Source organism: Sus scrofa, chromosome 9, assembly GCF_054392235.1.
Source record: "Sus scrofa isolate SSC_HxYL_T2T_F1_AM1 chromosome 9, Sscrofa_HxYL_maternal_Yorkshire_Landrace_v2.0, whole genome shotgun sequence".
NCBI lineage: Eukaryota > Metazoa > Chordata > Mammalia > Artiodactyla > Suidae > Sus > Sus scrofa.
In genome coordinates this window covers 76,919,027-76,934,511 of record NC_139391.1, presented here as the reverse complement: position 1 = coordinate 76,934,511, position 15,485 = coordinate 76,919,027, and the positions used below count along the sequence as shown (strand labels likewise).

General features: G+C 38.2%; 1 protein-coding gene and 1 long non-coding RNA gene across 11 annotated transcripts in view; both read right to left on the bottom strand.

Annotated features, from left to right (window-relative positions):
• Positions 1–15,485, bottom strand: part of ANKIB1 (ankyrin repeat and IBR domain containing 1) — a 160,318-nt gene that overhangs the window by 79,906 nt on the left and 64,927 nt on the right. For all 9 annotated transcript variants that reach the window (XR_014815746.1, XM_084976961.1, XM_003130136.5 and 6 more), the window contains exon 4: positions 9,267–9,449. Coding sequence is in view for 8 of the 9 variants with exons in the window: in XM_084976961.1 (XP_084833087.1) it covers positions 9,267–9,449 (183 nt within the window). In the remaining variant the exon portion in view is untranslated. The remainder of the gene's footprint in view (positions 1–9,266; positions 9,450–15,485) is intronic.
• LOC146399992 (uncharacterized) lies at positions 707–7,239 on the bottom strand. 2 transcript variants are annotated; one of them, XR_014815778.1, is made up of 3 exons: positions 6,268–7,239; positions 4,054–5,777; positions 707–3,104 (listed from the first exon to the last, which is right to left on the bottom strand). It is a non-coding gene; the product is annotated as an uncharacterized LOC146399992 (long non-coding RNA). The 2 variants fall into 2 exon arrangements; XR_014815777.1 differs by lacking the exon at positions 6,268–7,239 and having other exon boundaries at positions 4,054–5,942.

Sequence of the window (15,485 nt, the reverse complement as noted above, 5' to 3'; positions counted from 1 at the left end):
CTTTCAACAGTGGCAGAGCACACACTCAATCAATCTGCAGGGCTACTCCTTCCACAAACCATATTAAAGACAATGCTAAATACACTTCATATCACACTGCAACAATAGTCCACTACACCTACATATGCATTCAGCTATACTGCCATGAAGCTCTACACATTCAGGTTTCCTAGGACTTTAACGAGATAAAGAAATAAAAATTTAACCTAAAACTATTCTATAGAGATATTATTAATTTTTAAAAAAGGTAATTTAATCCAAACTGTCCTTTAAAAAGTGGTCCCAAATCATCATGTACCAGTTTGCTTTTAAGATAATGTATGAACCACACTTTCCCCTACAAAAACCTGCCAGATCTTTTTCTTTTATGATTAAACTGTAGTATTCATTCCCATCTAGAAGTTACAGACTAGGTATAGCATTGCTTCTAGAAAATATATTCTAAGTTCAGACTTGGGACCTCTCCTGCCTCAGCAATGAAAGCCAGTAGTTTCAGATACTCCCGGTGGTGGCAATTGAATATTTCCTATTATTATTTCCTAAATGTTCTTTTTCAGATTACCTATCATTCTACCTCACTTATACTGAGCCAAATAAGATTAGATTTTAGATACATTAAGGAATACAAAGCAATCTGCATAGATAAAAATTTTTAAACGATGCACACATTTAAAACTTAAATAGATTACAATGGAAGAAAACTAGTTCTTTTTTTTTTTTTTGGTCTTTTTTTGCTATTTCTTGGGCCACTCCTGCGGCATATGGAGGTTCCCAGGCTAGGGGTTGAATTGGAGCTGTAGCCACCGGCCTATGCCAGAGCCACAGCAACGCTGGATCCAAGCAGCATCTGCAACCTACACCACAGCTCACGGCAACGCCGCCGGATCGTTAACCCACTGAGCAAGGTTAGGGACCGAACCTGCAACCTCATGGTTCCTAGTCGGATTTGTTAACCACTGTGCCAGAAAACTAGTTCTTGAAGGAGAAAGACATACTGCCTTCATGAACATGTAACATACTCACTCTGAATTTCTGCAAAAGAATTATAATTAGTTCATGTGAAGCATTTCAATGCACTGCTCAGTCCCAAGTGGGGACTATCCCTTTCCTCTGCAGAAAGGATTAAAATGAAGGTGACTTTCTCTTTCCTGTAGCAAAGATAAACTGCTTCTATTTTTAGATTAACATAAATCAGCAATAAGCTTCAAAGCAGTCCAGTATTGAACAAAGAAAGAAAAAGGAAACTAATTTAAAAAGGAACAGCAAATCAAAGTGTATCTTTTGAGTCAGGGCCTATTACTGCTACCAAAATATTGCTGAAGAAATGTGAAACAGCCCAACCAACATACTGTAACACTTTCATGTCATGTATAAAGTGATAGTATCTTCAAAAACTGTTTCAGGAAAGACTATGACAAAGGAGTTATGAAAGAAGTATTTGTTTTTATTTTTTTTCCACAATGAAAACAGCTTTCCTCCCAATTAAATAGGTAAAATGTTAATTTTTAAAAAATGCAAAAAAAGCAAAACAAAAAAAAAACCACAACAACAAAAAAAACCAAACCCCAAGTATTTATACACCCCAAAGCACTGGTAATTTTATATAATCAAATTTTAGATGTGAGAGATACTCAGGGAAAGGAGAGCCTATTTCCAGTTCCTCTTAATACCAATCTCTCATGAGCTGTTCCATGAGCTTAGCCTGAGACAAAGTAGGGAAAGAACACCAGAGAAGGATCTCAGGATTCTCGGACCCTTCCCTTTGTTTCGGTTTCCCCTCTTACCCAGGTGCTCTCAACTGGGAATCAAGACCTGGATTTCTCCTTTGATCTGAGAAGAAGGCTGCTATTCCTGCTAACCAGGGTACAGCCAAGCAAAGGCCACATCCAACCATACAGCTTCTCGGCCAGAAAAAGAGCCTTGAGTCTTACTGATTTACAGACTGGCAGGGGAGAGGAGTGGATGAGTTCCTTAGATGGCTTTCATAGTGGTGTATTATTCAGTTCCCCCTTCATTTACCCAGATATAGTCACACAATCTACTCTCACAGAGCCTGACCCTTATTAAGGTCTCTGTTCTTTCTTTGCGGGTTTAGATAAATTAAATACATTCCTCCCAGCTATCACTTGAATACACCACCTTGTTTCTATTATTTTCTTTTTTTTTTTTTTTGCTATTTCTTGGGCCTCTCCCGCGGCATATGGAGGTTCCCAGGCTAGGGGTCCAATCGGAGTTGTAGCCACCGGCCTACACCAGAGCTCACGGCAACGCTGGATCGGTAACCCACTGAGCAAGGGCAGGGACCGAACCCGCCACCTCATGGTTCCTAGTCGGATTCGTTAACCACTGCGCCACGACAGGAACTCCTCTATTATTTCTTTACAGCGGTTACTACTTTCAGAAATTGTGTTCATCTTTTTCTGTTTTTAAACTTTTTCATTTTTCAAAATTTTATTGTAGTTGATTTACGATGCTGTGATAACTTCTGTCATACAACAAAGTGATTCTGTTATACATATATACATATACACACGTCCATTCTTTTTCAGATTCTTTTTTTTTTTTTCTTTTTAGGGCCACAAGTGTCGCATATGGAAGTCCCAGGCTGGGGGTCCAATCAGAGCTGCAGCTACCAGCCTATGCCACAGACACAGCAACACAGGATCCAAGCCACATCTGCGACCTACACCACAGCTCATGGCAACACTGGATCCCCAATCCACTGAGCAAGGCCAAGGATCGAACCTGCATCCTTACAGATGCTAGTCAGGTTCGTTACCACCGAGACACAACTGAAACTCTCCAGATTCTATTCCCATTCAGATTATCACAGAATACTGCCTAGAGTTCTCTGTGCTATAGAGCAGTTTCCCATTGGCCAATCATTACATATACCATAGTGTGCATATTAAACTTATCTGTGTACATCTCTCTAACCATGCTAGAATACGAGAATCTAGAGGACAGGGGCTTATCTTTATTCTTCACTGTATCTCCAAGCTCTTGTATTTATTTTTAAAATTATTATTATTATTTTTTGCTTTTTAGGGTTGCACCTGTGGCATATTGAGGTTCCCAGGCTAGGGGTCAAATTGGAGCTACAGCTGCCAGCCTACACCACAGCAATGCAGCATCCGAGCCGAGTCTGCGACCTACACCACAGCTCACAGCAATGCTGGATCCTCAACCCACTGAGTGAGGCCAGGGATTGAACCTATGTCCTCATGGATGCTAGTCAGATTTGGTAACCACTGAGCCACAATGGGAACTCCAATTTTTTATATTCTTTTTATGGCCACACCTGAGGCAAATGGAAGTTCCTGGGCCAGGGATCGAATATAAGCTGGGGTTCCAACCTGAGCCACATTTGTGGCAACACCGTATTCTTTAACCCACTGTGCAGGACCAGGAATTGAATGTGAACCTCTGCAGCCACCTGAGCCACTGCAGTTGGATTCTTAACCCACAGTGCCATGGCAGGAAGTCCTCCAAGCTCTTTTAAAAGTGTCCGATAGAGCAGTCACTCAGAATTTGTTAGTGATGACATGAAGGAGTATATTGCACATTTAGAAACTAATCATCTAGAGGGAAGGACTAAATTAAAATGAAATTATAGAGCTATGATACGCATTGTCCAAATTATTAACTGAATCAAGAAACTTGGCAAAAACAAACACCTCACTTTGGGAACATAAATTTTTAAACGTACCTAATTATGTAACTTAATAAAATTAAATAGCAGGCCATGTAAAACTACTAGCATAGGCAGAATAACAAAAGTCATTGAGGGTCAAAGTACAGGTACAAAAATAAATTTTAAAGAAATTTGGAGTTCCTATCGTGGTGCGGCGGAAATGAATCCAACTAGGATCCATGAGGTTGAGAGTTCGATCCCTGGCCTCGCTCAGTGGGTTAGGGATCTGGCATTGCCATGAGCTGTGGTGTAGATCAAAGATGCGGCTCAATCTGACGTTGCTGTGGCTGTGGTGTAGGCTGGCAGCTGCAGCTCCAATTAGGTTCCTTAGCCTGGGAACCTCCATATGCTGTGGGTACAGCCCTAAAAAGACAAAAGACAAAAAAATAAAATAGTTAAAAAAAATTTTTTTGTCCTTCATTGTTATAATACTCATAGAACTCAAAACTAACCATCTTAGAGTGTATAATTCACTGGCCTCTAGCACATTCACAGTGCTGTATAATCACTACCTCTATCTAGTTTCAAAACATTCCCATCTCCTCAAAAGAAAACCTCATACCCATTAAGCAGTCATTCCCTACTCTATCCTCCTTCCAGTCCCTGGAAACCACTAATGTGCTTTCTGTCTCTATGGATTTACCTATTCTGGGTATTTCATACAATGGAATTATTTAATATGTGACCTTTGTGTTTGCCTTCTTTCACTTGGCATGTTTTTGAGATTGATCAATATTATAGCATATATTAGTACTTCATTCCTTTTTATGGCAGAGTGATATTTCATTGTGTGTATACCTCACATTTTATTTACTCATTCATCTCATTGTAAAAACTGCTCCTATGAAAACATCTGTGTATAAATATTTACAAAAGTTTTTTTTTAACATTAAGAAATAGTAGACAAAATAAATCCAATATAAGTTAAGAAAAAACTACAAAATTAGAAAAAATGTAGGGGCGTGTGATTATAATACCAGGATGACACAAATTCAAAAGGCATAAGTGAAAAAAAAAAATCACGCCTCTAAATATCCTAAAACTGAAAAACAGTATTTGGAAAAATATGCAAAGTTCTCTTAGAAAGCATTAATACAAACCGTCCAAAGGAAAAAAGCAAATGAACAATCAATTCACAGAATAATCAAATAAAATTATTCAAACTAGCAAAAATTAAAAATACTGATAATACCTAATGCTGGGAATAATGTGGAGGAAATAATGCTCTTATATGCTACTGGAAGAAGAGTAAATTGATAAAGTCTTTTTAGCTCAATTTAACAGCATCTCATGACCCATCAAACCAACTTCTTCAAATTTATAGGGAAGATACTTTAAAAATGTGTACATAAATGCAGTAACAATGATGATATCACAATCAGCAAATACTGAGATTAACACTTATCATGAGCCAGGCACTGTTCTAAGTATTTACACATATTAATTCATTTAAGGATCACTACAACTCTATAGAGACCTTTATCATCTTTATTTTAAGGAAAAAGAAACTAAAGCAAAGATACTAAGTAACCTGCTCAAGATCACACAGTGGGTAAGTCTAAGATAACAACCCAGTCAGTTTGGCTTCAGAACTATTTTTTTTTTACCACAGTAATGACACCATTAGATAAAGATACATATGTAACAAGTAGATAAATATTCCCTTGAGCCTTTTTTTTCCCCTTCCTTTTCAACCGCACCTGTGACCTATGTCCCAGCTGCAACCTATGCTGCAGTTCTGACTTATGCTGCAGCTGTGGCAATGCCGGATCCTTAACCCACCTTGTTGGGGTGGGGATTGAATCTGCACCATGACAAAGACAATACCGAATCTCAATCTGCTGCATCACAGAGGGAACTCCCATTTTAGCCTTGTTTTCAATGGCAAAAATATCTAAATCATTTAAATGATTGTCAATAGGTAAGTAGTTAACATATGTAGATCATATGTTCTGACTTTGAACAATGGTCATAAGTTGAAAAAATATTTTAACAAAATTTCAATGTACCACATGATCTATTTTTGCATTAAAAATTCTATATGCTGGAGTTCCCGTTGTGGTGCAGTGGTTAACGAATCCGACTAGGAATCATGAGGTTGCGGGTTCGGTCCCTGCCTTTGCTCAGTGGGTTAACGATCCGGCGTTGCCGTGAGCTGTGGTGTAGGTTGCAGACGCGGCTCGGATCCCACGTTGCTGTGGCTCTGGTGTAGGCCGGTGGCTACAGCTCCGATTCAACCCCTAGCCTGGGAACCTCCATATGCCACGGGAACAGCCCAGGAAATAGCAAAAAAGACAAAAAAAAAAAAAAAAATTCTATATGCTTATATGTTTGCTTAAGTCTGGTAGCACACACAAGAAACCACTGGGGGACAGAGTTAGAAGGAGGAAAAAAATTTACAACAAAAAATATTCAGTATAAATTTTAGGAAATCCATGAAAATAATAATAGAAGAGAAAATTACCCATAATCACAATGATCACTTTGGTATACTTTAATTTTCTTCTAATATATAAGTTTTTAAGATGTAATTAGTGGAGTTCCTGTTGTGGCACAGTGGAAATGAATCTGACTAGTATCCATGAAGCTGAGGGTTCGATCCTTGGCCTCATTCAGTGAGTCAAGGATCTGCCATTGCTGTGAGCTTGGTGTAGGTCGCAGAGGCAGCTAGGAGCCCACACTGCTGTGGCTACAGCTCTGATTTGACCCCTAACCTGGGAACCTCTATATGCCATGGGTGTGGCCCTAAAAAGTAAAAAAATAAAAAATAAAAAAAAGTAAATGAAGAAATAAAATATAATTTGTATCAAACCATTCTGTCATCATTTTTAAACTTAACAAAATAGTATATTATGGTTATTATATTTCATTTAGATCTTAAATCTACTGATAAGGAGTAGTATTAATTTCTGATTTAATTATAAATTATGTTTGATAAAAAGCCTAAACATAGTCATACATGTGTTTCAATTTAATCACATAAACATTATTTTAAAAATATTATTCTTCAAATCTTGTTTTTTGGATAAATTATTATGTTAATCCTTACATTAATAATTTGTTTTATTCAAAATCATGGACTGTCAAATGGTAGGTGGTAAGGAAATATAAGAAATAGAGACGCTTATACTTGAAATCAGAAGAATCAGATTCAGCTCACTTTGATTGTGGAAGGTTATTCAACTAGTTTGTGGTTTACCTTCCTTATTTAAAAAAAGAAGGTTCCTGCTGAATAGCATTGAGAACTTTGTCTAGATACTCATGTCTAGAAGAAAGGGTGGGGGAAAAATGTAATTGTAATGTATACATGTAAGGATAACCTGACCCCCTCGCTGTACAGTGGAAAAAAAAAAAATTATTAAAAAAAAAAAAAAGAAGGTGCATAATTATCATTCAAGTACTCTGGATTCAACAGCCATGTGAAAGTGCTTAGAGCATTTGCCCTCTTTCTATGTCTACTTATCTCAATAAACATTCCTATAAAATAACAAGAAACACAAAAGGTAAAAGGTAAAAAATATAAACTTTTTAATTTTAAGAAATTCAAGGGATTTTTTGACAATCTGGGGAGTACAGAAGCTTAAAAACTATCAGGAATTCATCGGAAAAATAAAACAGAAAGTATAATTATTTTTCTAAAGACATACAAATATTAGTTACATAAATCCATTTAGAATCAAGTTAGCACTGAATACTGAGGAATCAGAATCAGTTCTGGAGGAAAAATGTGATAGTGTTTTATAATAATTTCTTTATTTAAGAAATATTTAGGGATGCCCACTGTGCAAGCAATGTATGAGACACTGAAAATATTCTCTTGAATAAGGTAGTTGTGGTTCTAGGCCTCTTAGGATTGACAATCTAATAGAAGAGAAAGGCAATAAATCAAGTAAATAGATATATAAAACAAAATGACAGCATGTAGTAAGTGCTATGAAAAACAAACAGGGGATTAAGGTAAGGAATAATGGAAAGAGAGTGGCCTACCTCAGAAAAAATGGCCCAAGACTGCCTCTCTGAAGAACCGATATTGAGCCAGCAGAGAGAAAACTTGGGAGGTGATTTCTGACATAGGTAATAGCAAATGCCAAAGACTCAGTGTAGTTTAGGTACTATAATTACAGCAAAATATGCCAAGGAAAAAGATATCAGACAATGCCGGAGAGGTAAACAGTGGTGAGATCATATAAGGTCTCATATCTGAGCAAAGAATTTGGATTTTACTCTAAGCACAATGAAAAGTCACTAGAGGAGTTCCCGTTGTGGCTCAGTGGTTAACGAATCCGACTAGGAACTATGAAGTTGCAGGTTCGATCCCTAGCCTTGCTCAGTGGGTTAAGGATCTGGTGTTGCTGTGGCTCTGGTGTAGTCCGGCAGCTACAGTGCCAATAGGCCGTTAGCCTGGGAACCTCCATATGCCGCAGGCGCCACCCTAAAAAGACAAAAAAAAAAAAAAAAAAAAGTCACTAGAAGTTTAAGTGATAGGATCTCATTTAAGTTTAAAAATGTCACTCTGGTTACTGTGTACAAAATTGATGCTAAGGGGAACAGAAGAGAAGAAAGGAGACCAGTCAGGAAACTACTACAATAGTTCAGATAAGAAGTGGAGAGATATGAGCTTTACCTTTCTGGAGGTAAAACTGACAGGATTCCCAGATTGTTTGGATGTGAGAAACTGAGAATGCATGCCACATTTTTGCCTGAGTGGATGAAAGTAATGTTTATTGGGACAAGGAAGTAAAACCAGAGAGCAATGTCTCTGAAGCTTAAGGGAACAGTGTTATACTAAGAACGGCATGGTTAACTGCGTCTAGTAGCGCTGAAGAATTCAAGTAAAATGAGAAGAGAAAAGTATCACTGGATACTTTTGACAATAGGGTGATAGGCTAGGGGTGGAATTAGATCTGCAGCTGCTGGCCTATGCCACAGCCACAACAACTCTGGATCTTTAACCTGTTGAGCAAGGCTAAGGATCAAACCTGCATCCTCATGGACACTATGTCGGGTTCTTAACCCGCTGAGCCACAACTGGAAACGCCCACAACAGGGTGACTCTTGATGTCCACTGCAAGTGCAGTTCCATCAGAGCAGAGAGGAAGAAAGTCACATTGCAATGGGCTAAAGACTGAAGGGAAGGTGAGGAAGTTGCCATGAGGAGACAACTCTTAAGTTTGGTTTTCTCATATGAGGATCAGAGTTATGGGGCTGTAATTGAAGGGAAACAGGGACAGGGATGGTGAAGAGTGGTCAATGGAGAGGCTGTTTTGTTTTTTTACGATGGGATGAAAAGAGCAATCCACAAGACAGGAAGAGACTGAGGAACGGGACTGGAGTCTAGGAGTAGCAGCAGTGGTAGGATTCATTCACACATCAGTATCTCTATTTATATGAGGTAAACATATGTTAGAGGACAGATACCACCTCCAGGTTTTCTAAAGGTGGTATGGCTAGGTAGATGAAAGGATATTTGGCATACTGCAAAGAAGACCACATAAGTGGGTTGTAAAGAAGAAATTTAAAATTTAATATAAAAGTCCATAATTTTTGTATTAAAAAAAAAAAGAAACCTTACCTCTCGTTTGTCTAATGCAGCATATTCAGCTTCTATTTCTTCAGCTTCAGGATCTCGTGAGAATACCATTTGAGATTCTAGATTGAGGGCCAAATCTTTGTGGTGTTGCTTTTCGGCACAATCACAAGGAGTATCTTTATTCTCATTCTCAGCAAACAAATCTCCTCCATGTTTTACTAAAAGCTAAAAAAGATTTTTTCAAAAACTTGCAACTGCAGATTTAAAAGACAAATTATTTCATGTTGCATATTAAAAATGTTTTTTTAATAAAGGAAGCATGACAAAAATTCAATAGTATGTACCTGAAATGACAATAAAAATTATTTAGACACTAGTGGCTTCTGATTTTACAAATAACAATTCTTGTTTATCAGCGTTAAGATGACTTCCTTTGGTTAAAAACAACAAACCAATTTCTTAAACTTTAAAAAAAGAAATTCTTAAGCAGTCTGTACAATTCAAACATAAAGTTGTACTTAAAATGAACTTAATAGTCATTCAATGCTTTACATTTGTATAATTTTTCTTAAATAAGGTCACAGGTGATACTTTTACTTTTACCAGTAATACTTGTCCTGACATGGCAGACAAAAGTTTTCTCATTTGTATCATTCATTACTCAGTTAAACACTGAAATGAGTTAGACTGAGCAAGTCACTGAAGTAAAACTGTTTTCAATATTCCTCAAAATAAGCCAAGGGAAAAGGTACTAACAGCCAAGTTAAGAGGATAACAATATCAAACAATCTCTTGATAGTTACAGGTACAACTTCACGCAAAGAAATCCTACTTAGAAAAATAGATGGAATAGTGAGTTGACTTGTTCAGTACTGAGGTTTCTCCTGGTTTTGCCCAAGTTGAATATGCTGTTATTAAGGGCTGTAGGTTCAAGTTTCCCCACTATGTCCACAAGACATTAAGAAGGATATGAATGCCATGAGAGCCATGATCTAGGACAACCCTAAGGGACCGCCTGACAATTAGTCACGGACCTGATTATTTTATAGGATTCAGTCACATCCATAAAACCACAGTATCGGCCACCATTTACTCTTTTCTAAGTGCCAAGCTCTATACTAAGACTTCCAATACACTTCTTTTTTTTTTTTCTTTTGTCTTTGCCAGGGCCGCACTCTTGGCATATGGAGGTTCCCAGGATAGGGGTCTAATCGGAGCTGTAGCTGCCAGCCTACGCCAGAGCCACAGCAATGCCAGATCCAAGTCACATCTTCGACCTACACCACAACTTACGGCAACGCTGGATCCTTAACCCACTGAGCGAGACCAGGGATTGAACCTGCAACCTCATGGTTTCTAGTCAGATTTGTCTCCACTATGCCATGATGGGAACTCCGCAATACACATTCTTATTTAATATTAACAACCCCATGTGGCAGGCATATTACATTTCAAAAGAGTTTAACTTCACCAAAGTTACTCAACTAGTAAGCAGTAGAACTGGGATTTAGACACAAGTTTGACTGGATACTGTACTGACACACAAAGCAGGCTGATCAGAAAATTAAAGTCAAGTGAATTCTGTCCCAACCTTAATTATAATCTAAACATGAATACTTTTTAGAGGTTTTCATTTTTTATGGGCTTTAATAAAAATGATAGCTTCTATTCATTTTCTTCTAAATAATTTTATCTTCCTTCCCTCCCTCCAACAAACACACAGATCTTCCTGTAATGTTCCTTTATTGCTTTTGGAACTGAAATCTTTATGGTTCCTCTACAGTCATCCTTGGAGGCTCTGACCAAATAAGGGACTTTTATCAATGCCAGGCCTGAAAGCCATGGGCTAACTTGAGAAGCCCAGTGGATATGACTTTGGCTTCCTGCTCTAGGCCAAGGGTATAGCTAAAATGGCTTTAAACATTTTTAAAGTTGTGAAAACAAGCAAACAAATCAAGAGTATGAAACATAGACTTGGGGTCACAAAGCTTAAAATATTTACCCATTACATCTGGCCCTACAGAAAAAATATCTGCAAAGCATAGTTCTCAGCAGTCACTGCTGCAGCTGCCTTCTAAAGCCTAGAGGCAAGATCACAGCAGCTGTTACTTACAACCTGGAACCTTTTCAGTCCAACTGTGGCCCGGGGACTAGAAGTATCAGCAGGGAATTTGTTAGAATGCTAAATTTCAGTGTTACCACCCAGTCCCCTCCAACTCTAGACCTCTAAATCAGAACCTGATTGTGAACTCTAGGAAATTCCTTTTTCTTTTCCTTCTTTAGTACGTTTATGATTTTACCTTTTTTTTTTTTTTTTTGCTTTTTAGGGCCACACCTGCGGCATATGGTGGTTCTCAGGCTAGGGGTCCAATCAGTTACAGCTGCTGGCCACAGCCACATCAGATCTTAGCCAAGTCTGTGACCTATACCACAGCTTACAGCAACACTGGATCCTTTAACCCACCGAGTGAGGCCAGGGATCAAACCTGCAAGCTCATGGTTCCTAGTCAGATTCATTTCCACTGCACCATCATGGGAACTCCCATTTACGATTTTACTTTTTAAGATTAAAAATATTAACTTAAAGACTTATGTGAACAGTCATGAGTGCTTGTACAGGTAAGTTTCTATTTTTAGCATATAAAAGTCGTATTACATGCATGCCACACAAAATTTCTCTTTTTCCTTATATTTCCTGTACATTTTGTTCAGAGAAAGTGATACTGTTATTTCTAGGAGATTCTTATGCACATTAAAGTTATTAAGCAATGACCCAAGCGTATGAGCTATGTGGTGTGGAAAGTGACATAACCTAACCTCTTTGATACCAGAGACTTGTGATAAGTCCACAGACTTACCACAAGTACTGCAAGGTCTACTATTTTCAGCCTTTCTGCTCCACAGGTTATCCAACACCTAAACACAAAACAGACTATTTGTTTCTGACTGCTACAGAACTAAGACAGCTGACACTATTCTCTGATTCTTTATTCAGAACAACAGAAAATGACTAAAAGGCACACTGGATAACTTTCAAGGCCATGATTTGATTTACTTTCGCAACAGATTCTACCACATCAGAGATTCTAAATATTAGCAAACAAGATAAATCATCCTTAACTCAATTGCCCCAGTCATCAGCAAAAGCAAAGACAACAAAATTTAAGAGGTTGTGCCATTTTGGAATATTGGTAAGAATATGCCAGAGTATAGACTGCTTTTGGGGGTTTAAAAAAAAAAAGATGTGGGAGTTCCCCTCGTGGCGCAGTGGTTAACGAATCCGACTAGGAACCATGAGGTTGCCGGTTCGGTCCCTGCCCTGGCTCAGTGGGTTAACAATCCGGCGTTGCCGTGAGTTGTGGTGTAGGTTGCAGACGCGGCTCGGATCCTGCGTTGCTGTGGCTCTGGCGTAGGCCAATGGCTACAGCTCCGATTCGACCCCTAGCCTGGGAACCTCCATATGCCGTGGAGCGGCCCAAAGAAATAGCAAAAAGACAAAAATAAAATAAAATTAAATTAAATTAAAAAAAAAAAAGATGTGAGTAGAGGGGAATGTGTGAGAAGTCATTATTGAAAGTCACTGTGGACCATTTTTAGACCCTGGGAGAGATTTCAGGCCTTGATTGGTAATTTGTTTTTGAAAGGAGTCCCCAAATGAGTTTAATGGGAGTAGAGCGAGGCAACTACAAAGATCTGTATCTCACTGTGGCAACCGGTACTGAGAGAAAAACTCGCAACTGGTGACAGAATGTCCACGTTTGCAGCCTGTCTTGGCAAGGAAAATCAGCAATATGCTACATTTGACATAAAAGCTAGCTGGCTAACATCAATACTGCTTGACAGTGAAGAAGTACTTTTTCAAAAGTATTTCAGCATGCTGACCTTTGGGACCTAAAGCTGGAATACCAGTAAAATGTAGAGATATCTGTTAAACTTTTGCTGCATAAAGTCAGGGGTTTTGCTTTTAGATAATAGGAAGTTATACCTGGTTCTGAAGAGGTAGTTTTTACATGCTTCAACCAAAGCATTCTAAGTATCATCTTCATTCTCAAGCAAGAAGAATTGAATATTCAAATGTGTTTTTCACCTATCTCACACAATTGCAGTATATAAAAATTTCTACCTTAAAAGAAACATTCAATTTTTGCTGTCTCAGTACACCTGCTTATCCATTTTACCTTCCTCTCTGTTCATAATTCTAGAGGAAGAGAGGAAGGCAGCCCCAGCTCATGATGCATTATCTAAAAGGCTGGTGACTCCGAACAAGTTATTTAACTGCTGTAAGACTTATTTTCCACAGGCCCATCTGTAAAATGAGGCTTATATAATCTTGAGAAAAAAAATGTAATAGAAAAAGATGATTCCTAGAATCTGTTCTAGGTGTAAAATTACCATTCCCTCACCTCTGTCTTCTGTATGACCTTGGGCATTCCTTCCATGTTTACTCTCTGGCTTTTCACGGGCTCCTGGTACAGGGGTCCCCTATCTTTTTAATTGTTTTTAGGGCCGTACCTGTGGCATATGGAAGTTCCCAGGGGTCGAAATGGAGCTGTAGCTACTGGCCTACACCACAGCCAATGCCAGATCTAAGCCACATCTGCAACCTATACCACAGCTTACCACAACGTCGGATCCCAAACCCACTGAGTGTGGCCAGGGATCAAACCCACATCCTCATGGATACCAGTCCGGTTCTTAACCTGCTGAGCCATAATGAGAACTTCAGGCATCCCCTATTTTAATTGCTATCCTTCTAGTCCCTTCCCCAATATTTTACTTTCTCTCTGAGCCACATTTCTTACTATCTCTCTACTTCTCTAACAAATTACTCAATTTCTCTCAGCAATCTGACTGTTTTTTTTTTTGGCTTTTTTTTTTTTTTTTTTTTTTGGTTTTTAGGGCCACTCTTGAGGCATATGGAAGTTCCCAGGCTAGGGGTCGAATCAGAGCTACAGCTGCCGGGCTATGCCACAGCCACAGCAACATGGGATCCAAGCCACGTCTGCAACCCATACCACAGCCCACAGCAACGCCAGATCCCCGAACCAATGAGTGAGGTCGAGGTCGAACTCGCATCCCCATGGATACTAGTCAGATTCGTTTTTGCTGCACCACAAGGGGAACTTAGCAATGTGACTTCTATTCTGCCCACTTTACTATAACAATATTCCTGAAAGTCATTAACACCTTTCAAAACCAACAGCCTTTCTCAGTCTTCTAATTCCTTGACCTCTCTGAAGCATGTCAAATGACTGACTACCTCTGCTCCTTGAAATTCTTCTCTTGGCATCTGCAACTGTATTATTTTGGTCTCTTCTTTGCCTTTTTTCCTTCTGTCCTAGGCCACTTCTTGTTCTCACTTTCTTTAAACATAAGCATTCTCCAAGTTGATGCTGTGATTCTAATTCTGTAATTTTATCTATAATCTAAAGTCTTTTCCTTGGATTTCTCATCTATACCTTACCTTCCTTTTAGTTATCAATTCTAATCAGATAACACTCAATTCTAAATCTATATTCATCACTCCCAGTTAGTTCTAATTTTCAATAGCCTGAATACAATTTCATGTGGATAATCTAAGACCTCAATCCCCTTCTAAATGAAAACTCAAGATATTCTCCCCTCCTTCTAATCAATTCCTTCACCTCATCTCACTTTAAATTTTTTTCTTTTTCTTTTTACTACTGAAGTATAGTTGAGATACAATACCTCATCTCATTTTTTAAATGTCTGTTGTTAGCAAGCTTCAAAGTGAACTAGGTTCAAAATCATACTCCATTTACTTAAAAATAAATTTATTTTACTCTAATTATAGATATGATAGGAGACTGTTATAGGAAATGTTGAAAAATCAAAGAGAAAATTGTATCATTCAAAAATAGCTCACCTTTGTTAATATTAACATTTTAAAGCCTCTATCATTTTTAACCTTTCCCTTACTTACTTGTATCAACTGACCAAATGACCAAAATGCACCTGCTTCATTCTTTCCTTAATACCGTGATGCAAATCCAGGCTTTTTACTAGTTCACAGGAGAAATAGTGCAATAATATTCTAACTCCTATCACCCCCTCTAGTACAGTGATTTTCAACCTTGGCTGTATACTGGAATAATCTGGAGAAGTTTAATATACTTTATATACTTTATGTTAATATACGTTAATATACTAGGGGTCCATTTTCAGAAATTTTAATTTTATTGGTATCAGATATGGTTTACACTATTGGATTTTTTTTGTACAAACATTTTGTGCAATCGC